The 13,639-nt window shown below is 34.8% G+C and overlaps 2 protein-coding genes across 14 annotated transcripts in view; one reads left to right on the forward strand and one right to left on the reverse strand.

Annotated features, from left to right (window-relative positions):
* Positions 1-13,639, forward strand: part of efr3bb (EFR3 homolog Bb (S. cerevisiae)) — a 1,037,141-nt gene that overhangs the window by 977,626 nt on the left and 45,876 nt on the right. The window lies entirely within an intron of this gene.
* The window catches only part of mark3b (MAP/microtubule affinity-regulating kinase 3b), a 120,486-nt gene that overhangs the window by 57,926 nt on the left and 48,921 nt on the right, over positions 1-13,639 (reverse strand). For all 13 annotated transcript variants that reach the window (XR_015518026.1, XR_015518024.1, XR_015518025.1 and 10 more), the window contains 1 exon segment: positions 3,521-3,569. Coding sequence is in view for 8 of the 13 variants with exons in the window: in XM_087297865.1 (XP_087153991.1) it covers positions 3,521-3,569 (49 nt within the window). In the remaining 5 variants the exon portion in view is untranslated.

The following is a 13,639-nucleotide window of genomic DNA, read 5'->3' on the forward strand; positions in this document are numbered from 1 at the left end:
CCCCCTCTACATTTTCCCCCCCAATTACTGTTTAATGAAAAGAAGATTTTTTTTTTCAACATAATTCTAAACACAATAGTTTTAATAACCGATTTATTAACCGATAATCATTTTCTTTGTATCAGTATTCAGCTTAAAGTGCAATATAAATGCTTAACTAGCCTGTAACTAGGCAAGTCATTGTATTGTGATGGTTTGTTCTGTAGACAATGGAAAAAAAGATTTTGTTTAAGGAAGCTAATAATGTTGACCTTTTTTTAATAATTACATTTTATTGGATTTTTCAACCTAAAGAAACTCAGACACAGATCTTAACAAATTCCTGTTTCAACTTAGAGCCTTTTGGATTTTCATTCTAGATGTCATCTCCAAAAGGTTTAAATGAGGAGTTGGACATTGGTCAATTTTTAAAAATAATTGTTTAATTAGGTGTTTGGGTTTTTTGGCTATATTTTGTTGTATTATTTTGTTCTATTTACATGTTATACTTGGTTTTGAATAGACCTTTTTCTTAGAACGCAAAATTACCCATTATGCTTTGCGTGTATGCGCAAGGACAATGCCAAGAACTTCCGGTTGGCAGCTGATGCGTATAAACAGTCACATTTGAACAGCTTTTATATAATAGTACATGTACTTCACCAAAATGTTTGACACACACACACGTAGCCTGTACTGTCCCACTAACATAAACGGCTCCCGATTAGAATCAACACGCAAATCAGCCTGCACAGTATCAGTCACGGTCTTTTATTGGTCATTTTTGTAAATTGCATGACTTGCACACCTGTTAAGTTTCATGCCAGTAATCTGGTTTGCTCTATAATGCAGTGAAGTATTGTGTGCGTGCGTGTGTTTGTTTGTGTGTGTGCTACAAGAGCCGCTGAGCTATCAGCTGAAAGGCCGGGGAAACACACACACTGTTTTTCTCTCGCGTTTGAACCACATCTGACAGATATAACGGCTTTAACACACACCTTTCAAAGTTGAGTCACAAAAACACTCCGTAATCCACTCAAAACACTATTGAAACCCATTTTCGAGATTGCAAATGACCTATTGTAAACACTGTAAACGGAAGTTCTAAACATTCTACCAGAAGACGCTTGTAGTTATGGCTCCCTTTATCCAGCAGCCTAGAAAAAGGTCTATAATTTGTGATGGATTGTTTTTGTATTTTCGCTTTGAATATCTAAGTTAAATAATTCATAAATGTATATTTTTCTTGTTTTTTCTTGTTGTGAGATAGTAGGAGATCATGTGATCCAGAAGTGTATAAATAGGAGAGGACCTTACTGTGATGAACATTGTCTGATGAAAAGCCATGTGCTCGAAACTTTACACGTTTTGTGTGAGCCTTTTTAATTTAATAAATTTGCATTTTTGGAGCTTTAGTGTTGCCGCCTTTTGAATATATGATGAGCAAAACAACAATGACAACATAGTTTAGCGGGTGGGAAAATAAAATAAAGAAAAAAAATCAAATAAATAAATTCAATAAACAAATGAAGTCTCTGAAGAATCCACAGAGGTTGAGTGGCTGGTTTGTTCATCCAGATATTTAAGAAATAAACCCCAGACGCCAAAGAATTTTTCAATAGAATGAGTCAATAAAAATATCTCAGTCTTTCTATCTGTATTACCGAAATCATGTCCATCCACATTTGAAATTAAGGGGGTGAAGATTACATCCAATGTCGAAGCACAAACCTTTTAGCCAAAATAATGACTTATTAGTTAAAAACTGCTTTTATTCTAGCTGAAACAAAACAAATAAGACTTTCTCAAGAAGAAAAAAAAATATTTTAGGAAATACTGTGAAAAATGTCTTGCTCTGTTAAACATCATTTAGGAAATAGTTGAAAAATTAAAAGAATTAATCCTTTTAACCTCAACTGTACACTGTAAAAACATACCTTAATTAATTAATTCTGTATTCCATGATTTACCTTTTTTTCCCCCCATTTATTTATGATTATGCATTGCATTATGGGACTTTTATCTCTGCTCTGTAGACTTTTGATGTTGAAAATTCAAATGTACAGTTTAACAGAGAAACTTAAATTGCTATGCTATTAGTTTGAAACAATACTATATAATTGTACTATATACAATACTATATACTATTTTAGAAATAGAGAATAAAGTATGCAAAATAATACTGGTGTTTTTTTTAACCAGTATTTAACACCAACCCAGACAATATATCATTTTAAACTTGGGTTAAACTCACCGCTATTTACTGTGTAACAAAGATACAAGGACACTGGAGTGTTTCAAAGTTATGTCGATAAGCTAGTTTGTCTATAAGTTGACATACAAGCAATCCGCTGATGAGTTGCGGCTTTAAAATGCTCCAGTAGTTACACTCAATAAACAGCAGTGAGTTCAGTGAACTGATGACCTTCATGGCCAATTACAGTCGTTTCTGTTGAGCATGTGAACACAATGGCAAATCAGCATAATTTAAGAACACAATCAACAGCGCTCAAATTTTAGCAGGAAATGGACGTTTTTAAAATTCCAGTATCGATAAGTACTAGTCTTATTTCAAACTATTAAAAAGGTCAATAAGTCACTTTTTCCAAATTAATCAACATCAACAGTTGTTGGAAAAAAAAAAATTAAAAGTCAAAACCAAAAATTAATGAAAATTCTAAGAAAACTTAATTTACAGACATATTTTACAAAGTTTGTTTGTTTGCTTTATTTATATGGACCATTTAAAAACAACAAATGTTGACCAAAGAGATTTAGAAATCAACCAACACACAAAATCTATACTTGTATATGTAAACTAAATTAAATTAATTACTAAGTTTTGACTAAATTAAGTTTTTTTTATAGAGAACAAAGTAATACGTTGTAATAATTGAATATATTCAGATCCTATTTTATAAAGATAACAATGACAGAAGTAATTATATTATTACATCTAACTAATTGTTTCACTTTGAAATATATCATACATTCATAGAATAAAAGTCCTACTGAAAAGTCTCAATGAACCAAAACTCCCCCATTACAGCTGCCTCTGCATTTGCAGCACATTCATTTTTACAATTCATTAAAAAGAGCCTAAAAACTCCTCCAATACCCCCCATTCTTAATCTTGCCTCCACGAACCAATCACCATCCAGCACCGCAACTGTATGTTTTAAAACAGAAAACAATGAGCACAACCACCTGCTCCTGTCCAGCAATGGGGGTCACCGAGGGCCGATTAAAGGTATTGGGGGTGAATAAGGGGCCACACAGAGATGACATCATGAGACAGAGGCATGTGCGGGCCGTCAGATGATGGATGCTCAACAATGGGACACACAGAGGCACACAGGAGAGCTTTTGTGCTGCATGGAGGAGCCGCTCGGCCCTCTGAATGGCGGCTCTGGGAAAAGCAGAGGGAGATCCTGCATTGCGGATTAAAGAGGCCTCCACTACGGCCCGCTTTGTGTGCCGCATTCCCAAAAATCTCCACAGAGAGAGTGTCTAAAAGCAGATTTACTGTAGGACGACTTACCAATATTTGGATGATTGAGAATCTTCATTATTCTTACTTCCCTGAAGAGCTGTAAGAGAAAACAGAACACAGAATTAGACATTAACAGTGTGCAAAAACTTAGAGATTGAAATGCTTGTTTTTTTTAAAGAAACTAAATGGATAGTTTACCCCTTTAACATTGCTAATCACAAGTTACAATATAAAATGTAAGCTTATTTATACAGCACATTTCATACACTATGCTAATCTAAAGTGCTTTACATAAATAAGAATAAAATAAATATAAAATGTATAAGAAATAAAAACAACAAAGAATGATTAGAAACAAAGTTAATTTGGTTTTAAAGGAATTAAAAAAAGAAAAGAAGGACATAATAGATGATCTCTTAGAAAAGATTTTTTGAAAAACAAAATTCAGAGGTTTTGGTCTATTTGGAAAGTACTCCAAATTCTTTTTGGAGAATCTAGCTAGATAAGGGGTGTCAAACGCAGTTCCTGGAGGGCCACAGCCCTGCACAGTTTAGTTCCAACCCTGCTTCAATGCACTTACTGTACCTGTAGGTTTCAAACAAGTCCGAAGGACTCAATTTGTCTGATCAGGTGTGTTTAATCAGGGTTGAAAAACAAACTGTGAAGAGCTGCGGCCCTTCAGGAACTGAGTTTGACACCTGTGATAAGGATGGTGACTCTTTTATTGAACTGACGGACATTGAAAGTGTAAAGATTAGACAAATGTGTTATTGCTGTATTATTTATTGTTGGTTTTAATATTGATTTATTTTTATTTTTCTCTTTCAAAGTGTTATTTAAAGTTATTTAAAATGTACATTATTCTTGTTGTACTTTTTTTTGCTGAACTGAATAATTAAACCCTTGTCAATTTGTATGACAATGTTTAAAATAAAAATGGTTGTTAAAAAAAAGACATAATAGTGTGCAAAATAGTCACATTATCTAAATGTAATTTTAGTAATAATGTGAACATAAAACACTTGGAATAATGCTGTAGTTTTGAACATCACAACAATCATAAAATCCAGAAAAAAGTAACATGGGTGTCATTGCATGAAAAACTGAACTGTTTTTATCAATGAAAATAATGAAATGTTTCTTTGAAAGAGTATCAGCATATTAAAATACCTTCTGAAAGATCAAGCGAGAAGAGCGTTTTTCAGTGTTTAATCACAGGAATGAATCATTCTTTAAAATATATTAACATATATTTCAAAAAAACATTACACACACACACACACACACACACACACACACACACACACACACACACACACACACACACACACACACACACACACACACACACACACACACACACACACATATATATATATTTTTATTTATTTAATTATTTTTTTACCTCAACCATTTTTACAGTGATGAATGCATGGCATTGCTCTGAAATTCAGGTTAATTGATAGTTAGTTCCTTACACTGTCAAAACAGCCCATCACTAAAAGATTTAAAGCAGGGAATAGTATTAAACACGTCACCATTTTCCTCAGAAAACATATTTCTAAAGGTGTGGTTGACTTAAAATTTTCATCAGATGTTGGTAACAACCAAAGAAATCTACATATGGAAAGAAAACAAAACTAATTTGATTACAAATTTAGTTAAGCGTAAAAAATGAAATGATGCAGGAAATAAATATTAAACACAGTGAAAAGGATGTGTAGAAAGGCAGTGAAAGTGCAGACAGCAGCAGAAATCTCTGAAAACAACCCTCTGCCCTTCCTCAGTGTAAATGAGAATTAGCTGCTTTAGTTTAACATCTACATTAGCAGGAGGATGAAGATGAAACCAAAGTGGAGATTTCGGCAAGACAATGATCCAAAACACAGCCAAGGAAACTCTCAAATGGTTTCAGAGAAAGAAAATAAAGCTATAGAATGGTCCAGCTAATCACCAAACTCGAATCCAAAAGAAAATACAAAATAAAGATCCGATTTGATAGACGAGAGCCACAGAACCATCAAGATTTTCACTTTTTCTTCTCTGTGAAACAATATCTGTAAATTAACAGTTTTTCATATTTTCATTTATTTATGTTTTTGACTTGCAACAACTTTTGATGGTGAATAGCTAAAGTGACTGTGAAAAAAAAACCCCTGAGCAATGCATGTGCCTTCATTCTTGACATGAGAGGCATCTTTAAGCTGCCATCACCAAACCAGCATTTTGTATAAAGTATTAAATACATTTCAGTAGTTCAGCACTTTCTCCTTGTGTCATTTCATTGTTATTACACATAACTTGTTTTTCAGATTTTTAATTATTTTGTTTTATTTTTGTATGTTTTTATTGTTTGAGTTTTTACTAAACTCTGACTCAAATCCATGTCAAAAGCTCCTTTAGAAATATTATTTCCAGAAAAAACCATGACTTGCTCAATGCTTATTTCCCTCTCTGTATATTCAAAAGAAATCAGATACAATATTTTTAAATATAATTCTACATATTGTTAAAAAAGTTCACAGCAAAAATATATAGAAGCAGACTCTGTGAAAACAGAAACAATATCACAAACAAATTGAGCATTTTGTTTTTCCAGCTGACGAATGAAAAGACAATTCCAGCCAATCAGAATCCATCCTGCTTTAAACAACATTTGAAGCAGTGGATAATAAAACTGCAGGATGTGCCTATAATAATAAACAGCGCAATACTATGTGTTGTGTGGATACTAACATACAAATTCCTGTACAATCATTACTTATATCTCTACACTTGCCTTTCCCGAAACCCTTCATCAGTTCAGGCTCTCACCACCAATTATTTTTTCGAGAGTCTAGTCTGTACGTCACTCTGACGTGTGTACGGTCACATACAAAAAGCCTAAAAGCGTGAGAAAGAGTGAAAGGTACAAAATGTTTTTTGTCCATTTCACACAGTTCAATAGTCAGTGCTCATTGAACAAAAAGAAACTACCAAAAATCGATACACCCCTCCGAGTGCAGGGCTAATTAGGCTCTTAGTCAGCCAACGATGTCCTGAACCCACCAATCTATACAGATGCTCAAGTGCAAACACGATTTACATGCGCTCTCATAAATCAGAGCACGTCATCACGTTCTGGCACCCTAAACGCAGAATAACCTGCTGACATTCGAGTGGACGTTTGTGGATGCCGAAGCCCTGTGTAGTACAGAAGCCACCCCGAGCGGAGTCAAACGATGGCATTTCATTTCAAAGGGCCAGCACGTAAAAGACTAAATTTAGCTGTAAACACAGCCTGTGACTTTGAGCATACAAAGTGGTAACGCAAGCTGTTCATACAGACGTTGTGCAGTTTGCTTCTTCCACACAGAAGAGACTACACTTCAGTTTTACCATTTTTGAAACCATTCAGATGATCTGCAGGTCTGGGAGCACTTTAAGCTTAGCTTAGCATAAACCATTGAATTGGATTAGACCATTAGCATCTCACTAAAAAAAAATAAATAAAATAAAAAAAAATCACAATCAGTTTTGATAAATCTATTTAAAACTTGACGCTTCTGTAGCTACACTGTTAACGATTTCCTGTAGAATCTACAATAACAGCAAAATTACTGTATTCACATTTACAGCATCATTTATCTTGCTGTATATGTATTTAAAGTATTGTAAACCTTTAAAATCTGTAAAAAGAACAGTAATTTTCACAATGCAACTTTAAAATACAGTAAAATACAGCATAACTGTCCAACAGTAAAATACAGTTCATATTACAATTAAATACTGTGTAATTTACAATTGTCATTAACAGTCAACATCAGCTTTTCATTTTAATTCAGTTGTAGTACACAATGTAACTAGCAGAATATTGAGCTATTCTGAATGCTGTTTTGAATTGTAGTTGACTGTGTGCCCTGTAGTTCTGTGATGCTACTACAAATTGTTAATTTCCCCAGTATTTAATCATCTAAAGTTTTATATGTGTAAAAAGTTTTCCAACGCAGTCTGATCAGTCATTCAATGAATAAACTTAGTGACTCTATTAGAGCTATAATGAATTTTCAAATAAGAACCAACAAACTAATGAGCCATTATGTTTCATTAAAGCAATTTTGACACTTAACTGAATGTGTTAATCTGTTAGAATAGTTTTAATCAGACAAAAAAAAAAGACTCAAGAACTCTTGAGTTTATGATGACTGAATCAAAAAGACTCAAACTCACATTTTTTTCAATAATTAAACAGTAATTATTGTGAAAAGTGCTATACAAATAAACTTGAGTTGAATTTCTGCTGAATCAGTCTGACAAAAACTAAGCAAAGCTGTCAAAAACACTCAAACTCATCCTTCTCTGAATAAAGTGTATTTTGTATATATAAAACTCAAATCTGCAGACATCACAATGCATAAATAATAAACACAAATACTAAATCACTGGAGGATTAAAACTTAAAAAAATGTTTTGCTGCTTGTTCAAACTACTCAAAAACTCAAAATGAGCTCAAAAGACACAATTCTTCATACTTTTTTTAAGACAAGTTAATTGTTTTATGTTGACTCCACTTAAGTTTATTAACTTCAATTAATTGATTAGAGTTGGGACAAACTGAATGAATTGTGTGAAACCCAGATTTTTTTACAGTGTAAAAGTAAAAAAAAATAATGTTTTAATTCAGCATATTTCATATTTTGATGCAGGAGACAGTAGCTATGTTTCCATCAAAATATGCAAATTAAATGTATGCGCAAAACTGGAAAATGGCATAAAACTTTGCCATTTTCATTATCACATGATCTATTAAAGCAAAAATCACATGACTATTTTGATGCGCATGCTGGAATTGATTCAGGTAAATTCCTTTTCATCGTAGTTTATGCAATTTTTTTAATTGATAAAAAGTTTATCCTATTTTTAACCTAAAAGTTTAATCACATTTTTAAGGATCTTTAAAGTTTAACCAAATTTTAACAACCCTCTCTACTCCAGTGTTGCGAATGCAATCAAACAGACACAGCATGAAAGGTAACATGATTTAGAAACAGCAATGAACTCCTTGTTGCAGCTCAAAATTAACATATTAAATGCAAAACTAAATGCATTTGTTTATCGATTATTGAAACGAACAGGAACATATTATATTGGGCAGACTTTTTCAGGTTGTCATAAATAAATGTCACTCGCAGTTTGACTTGTGAATGAAGAATGATTGACAGGCAGCGGAGGGAAGTGATGAAGTGAACATAAATTTAAGCACTTGAATATCCATCTGTACTTCACATTAAACTATCAAATGGCTTCAGAACATTTGTGACATGCACAACCTGACAAAAGTCTTAGAGTATCCACGTTATAATGTGATCATTTGGTATCAGAAGTGGCTTATATGAAAGGCAAAGACCTCTAGATTACTCTGCAGATCTCTTGCACGCCCCAATACTGAATGTTACCACAAACCATGATTTTTCCTTTACCAAACTTGACTGATTTCTGTAAGAATCTTGGGCCCATGCTGGTTCCAGTAGGTCTTCTGCAGTATTTGTGATGATTGGGATGCAGTTCAGATGTTTATGGGAAAAATCTACCTTCTCTTAAAACTGGGATCGACGACAAGACTTTTGTCAGGTTCTGTAGTAGGCCTACATGACAACTTTTTAACACCTTATAATAGGCTACCTTTACGGCTTTTGTTGGTATATAAATTACACAGAATATAGCCCACGTGCAAAATCAGATTTGGATCAGTCCAAGCTGGCCGATACCTGATCTAGCAAAAAATATGCAGTCTCGAACCGATATCCGATTCAATTATCGGATCAGATGTATCCCTGCTAATTTTCTAAATGTATGCTTATCTTGCCATTTTCATCCAGGGTTTTTATGTGATATTCCAAAATGTGCATACAAATAGGTGGATGGAAACACAGCTACTGACTATACTGAAGCATTAAAAAAACGACACCAAGCAACAGCTAATTATCAACACTGCCGGGTGGTTTCATAATAATCGAGGTCTGATAACAAGCTGATGGCGTTAAACTGACTAAACAGATTAGCGAGACACGGTCTAGGGCTTTTCCTTATGACTGGCAGTAAGCGGGATGCTGGGCGCTCATGTTCCAGAAAAGACGGCACAGCAGTGGTTTGCAGCCCGCAGCCACAAATTACTGATCGCTAATTAAAGAGAGCGAGGTCTCCGCTAATGAGCGGAAGCCATTCAGACGTAGATGAGCTCGGCGTCTAGAGAACATCAGCTGCTTTACTTCTCCTGCAGATCCTAAATCATCTGTAGTGTCAGAGATGGTGATGAGAAACTGCGCTCGGACACCCAGAGATTATAGTTAAGAGAGAGAGTTTTGAGTTTATTGACATATTAGCTTCTCTGGGGCTGTGTCATGGAGGAAAATACAAAATGTATAACATCTTTAAATATCACTTTTCTAAATGCTTTTGAACATCAACAGCAATAAATAATACATAAAATAAGATCATAATCTAGTGTTTTATGATTTACTTTTGATAAAAATTACTGTCATTTTTTTATGCTTTAGTAGTCGGTAGCTGTGTTTTCACACAACAAAACCAACAATACCAACAAAAGCCATAAAGGTAGCCTGTTTTAAGGTGCTAGAAAGTTTTCATGTAGGCCTACTGAACAATATATCATTTGAGCATCAATATTGCAATGTGTGTATTTACAATAGTCTCATTGTAGGATTGTAGTATTTATTAAAGATTCAAAGATAAAGATATTATTATTTTTTGGAATATTTCTACAATGATGACCATGTCATTTTACATTTGATTTTTTCAATTTCTGTACTTGAAATTGTTAAGACTCCCCAGAAAACCCTAAAGCACTGTTTATTTATTTATTTTTATTTGTAATTTATTATAATTTGTGCAGTTGCATAAAAAAGACTTGATCACATCTTAATTAATAAAATCTTTCTAAATAGAGATATTCAAATCATCTAGTGAAAATATATAAACTGCAATGTCAGATTTTTCTAATATCGTGCTGCTCTACCATTTTTTTGAGAAACTCGCATTAAAAAAAATATTTCCTTTAAAGTCTCTCCAAATAAAAGGAATTGTTGTCTGATGAAGTAAAAAAGGGCATTTCACAAGTGTATGTTTAACAGGTTGTTTGCAATATTGACATTTTAGAGCCATTTTTTAAACTCTCAAAACTAAAGGTACAAAACCTGTCACTAAATGGCACCTTTTCAAAATGTACATTTTTGTTCTTAAAGGTACATATTAATACCTAAAAAGTACAAATATGTACCTCAAAGTACCTTGATGGTACAAAAGTAAACCTTAAAATTACAAAAGTGTACCCTAAAGGTACTAAGGACCACCTGTATGGTACAAAAGTGTTCTTTTTGAAAAGGTAGCACCCCAGTGACAGTTTTAGTACTTTTCTGAGAGCATACTGTATGTATCACTTTTCTACAATAAAAACAAGAGTTTAAACATCAAAAGCAATAAATGACACATAAAATAAGATAAAAATCTAGTGTTTTGCGATTTACTTTAAATAAAAACTGCCATTTTTAAAGAACTGACCATTAAAGGGCACATAGTTTACCCCTTTTTTATGATTTAATATCCGTATTAAGGTTCTTCTGAGTGTGCTAGTTTAGGTTCAGTTTAAAACGGTTCACATTTTTTTATTATAATGTTTTAAAAAGTGTGATGTTGGGGGCGTGTACACAGCTCGCTGTTTTAGGGGCGTGTTGCTTTACAAGAAAATTAGTTTCGGCTTCCCACCCAATGTAACAAGGGGGTGGAGCCAAGAGCTCACTCGCTCTGTGTTTGCAACAGACAGACAGACTGAGAGAAAGAGCAGGAGTGAGAGGATTAGCATTCAGCCGTACATGTACAACTCGGACACAGACCAAGCAGAGAGTATAAAATCATTTGTGTCTTTGTTAAGTTTTACAGCCAACTATGTGCTAGTTTCAAGTGCCGAGCTTGAACACCGAGACTAATAACCACGCACACTGAATTAACTTTGACTGAGGCACCGAATGCATCGCTCGAAGCCGAGACATGGCACACCAGACACTCTCTGTGGCGCGGCAGAAACATGAAGTGTCCTGAATTTTCGTGTCACGCATTTTAGAACTCTAAACACAGGTTTCCATCAGGGCACACACACGACTTGAAGTGCCGCAGCGTGCACCCCGACAGAAACCCACGCCCAGAATTCCAAAATGCATGGCGGTGCGAAATCCTAGGTTTCAACAGGTTTTTGAGAAGTTGATAGCTCACCAAAACCTAAAAAATGCAGAGAGTTAGGATAGCCAAACCAAACCAGCTCAGTTTTTTCTTCATTTAAAGAAAAGATGTTAGATATTTAGATATTAGTACGTCAAAACATTGGTGTATGACCATTTTTTATGAAATACAGCCAATAGGTTGCGCATGGACCAAAAAAAGTATCAGGTTTGGCATTGACAAAAATCAACACTTGAAATGTTTGCCTTTTTTCAGTAAACTGCATATCACTTAATCTTGCTGGTGTCCTTTTGCTTGTGGTTGTTGAGGGTGTGCAGACTTTTCTTCAATCGATTCATTCTTTTAGTAAAAAGTTGGCTAAATGTGATCATTTCGTCACACTGAAGGCTTCAGAAGCCTTGTACACACTTCAGTGACGTAACCCATGACAGTTTTGAGGCTTGAAAGCTACAATCCACATTAATTGCAATTGCATGGCGAAAAGAAAATGAGCAGAAGATCTAGAATAAGATGAAGTTCACAACCTATCCATCAACTTCATCAGATTCTTGAAGGATTGAATGTTCTCAAGTAAATAACACAGTGTTCAGATGCCGTGCTCTTCAACATCACGTACTCAGTGTTGGTTTGTGTAGGAGTGCAGCTGAACTAAGATTGACTGCCTGCGGAGAAAAGCTTTCTCCACGACACATGCATGCACTTTTGTAAATGGATGCAATCTTGTCTATAACATACCTTACAAGCACTTAGAGCAGCATTTTTGTTAAGCGTTCCCATGCACGTGTTACTGCGCACATGTGCATCGTTGTGGCGTGAAAGCACAGTTGCAGTGTGCACATTTGTCCATATGCGCATCTCTGTAAAAGTGTGTGGTTTTCTCATGCCCTGAGGTGGCAGCTACTTCCTGTGTTTCACTATGAATACACCAATGCCGTACTGTGGGATAAAAACACAGCTCTGCTGAATAATTCACTACAGTTTCACAAAGCGATTCTTTGCTGAAGACCCTCTGGCTTTGCATTTGGTTCCATGGCTGGAAAATGCACAATATACTTACATAAATGTTCATCTCACACAGTCATATGGTAGCAGAGTCAGATTGATAGTATTTTAAGGGCACAAACAATTATGGCATAATTATTGCTCTATGCTATCTAGGAAAAATGAAACCCTTCTACCCTAAGAACACCATCCCCTCTGCCACAATTGGTGGTGGGAACCTAATGATTTAGAGGGGGTTTTGCAGGCGGTGGACCAGGGAACCTAATCACAATAAATGGCACCATGAAAAAGTAGCAATACATCAAACAGAATTTCAACAACAACATCAGATGGTTTGCAAAGAAACTTGGCCCTAATGCACCAGTGGACATTTCCCTATGACAATAACCCAAAACACACAGCAAATGTGGTGAATTAATGGTCAGCAGGCAAAAACATTATTGTTTTGCAGTGGCCCAGCCACAGTCCAGACTTGAATCCAATTGAGAATCTGTGGAGGGAGCTAAACAACTAGCTAGTACTGTACAGTACAAATGCAGTTGATCGATATTGGTTTTTGCTGGGAAAAAAAATTATATTTGTATCAGAATCATTAAAAAAATTCTACTTTCAACCATCCAATTAATTCCTGATAGAAAAATATAGAGTCCATTTTTATGGGAAATTTTAAAGTCTGATGACCCAAAATTGGTGAAGTAATGATCAGCAGACAAAGACATAAACGTTTTGCAGTGGCCCAGCCAGAGTCCTAACCTAAATCCAATCGAGAATCTGTGGAGGGAGATCGGCGTGATGGCAAAGAGAACCCCCAACCTGAAAAAGTTGGAGCGTGTCTCTAAATATGAGTGGGCAAAAATACCAATGGAGTTGGTCGGCAATTAACGTTTTCTATTGATTATTGAGAAGAGTTTCCATGATTTTGGACATGGCACT

This window comes from Danio rerio, chromosome 20 (genome assembly GCF_052040795.2).
Source record: "Danio rerio strain M-AB ecotype USA chromosome 20, GRCz13ab, whole genome shotgun sequence".
Lineage (NCBI taxonomy): Eukaryota > Metazoa > Chordata > Actinopteri > Cypriniformes > Danionidae > Danio > Danio rerio.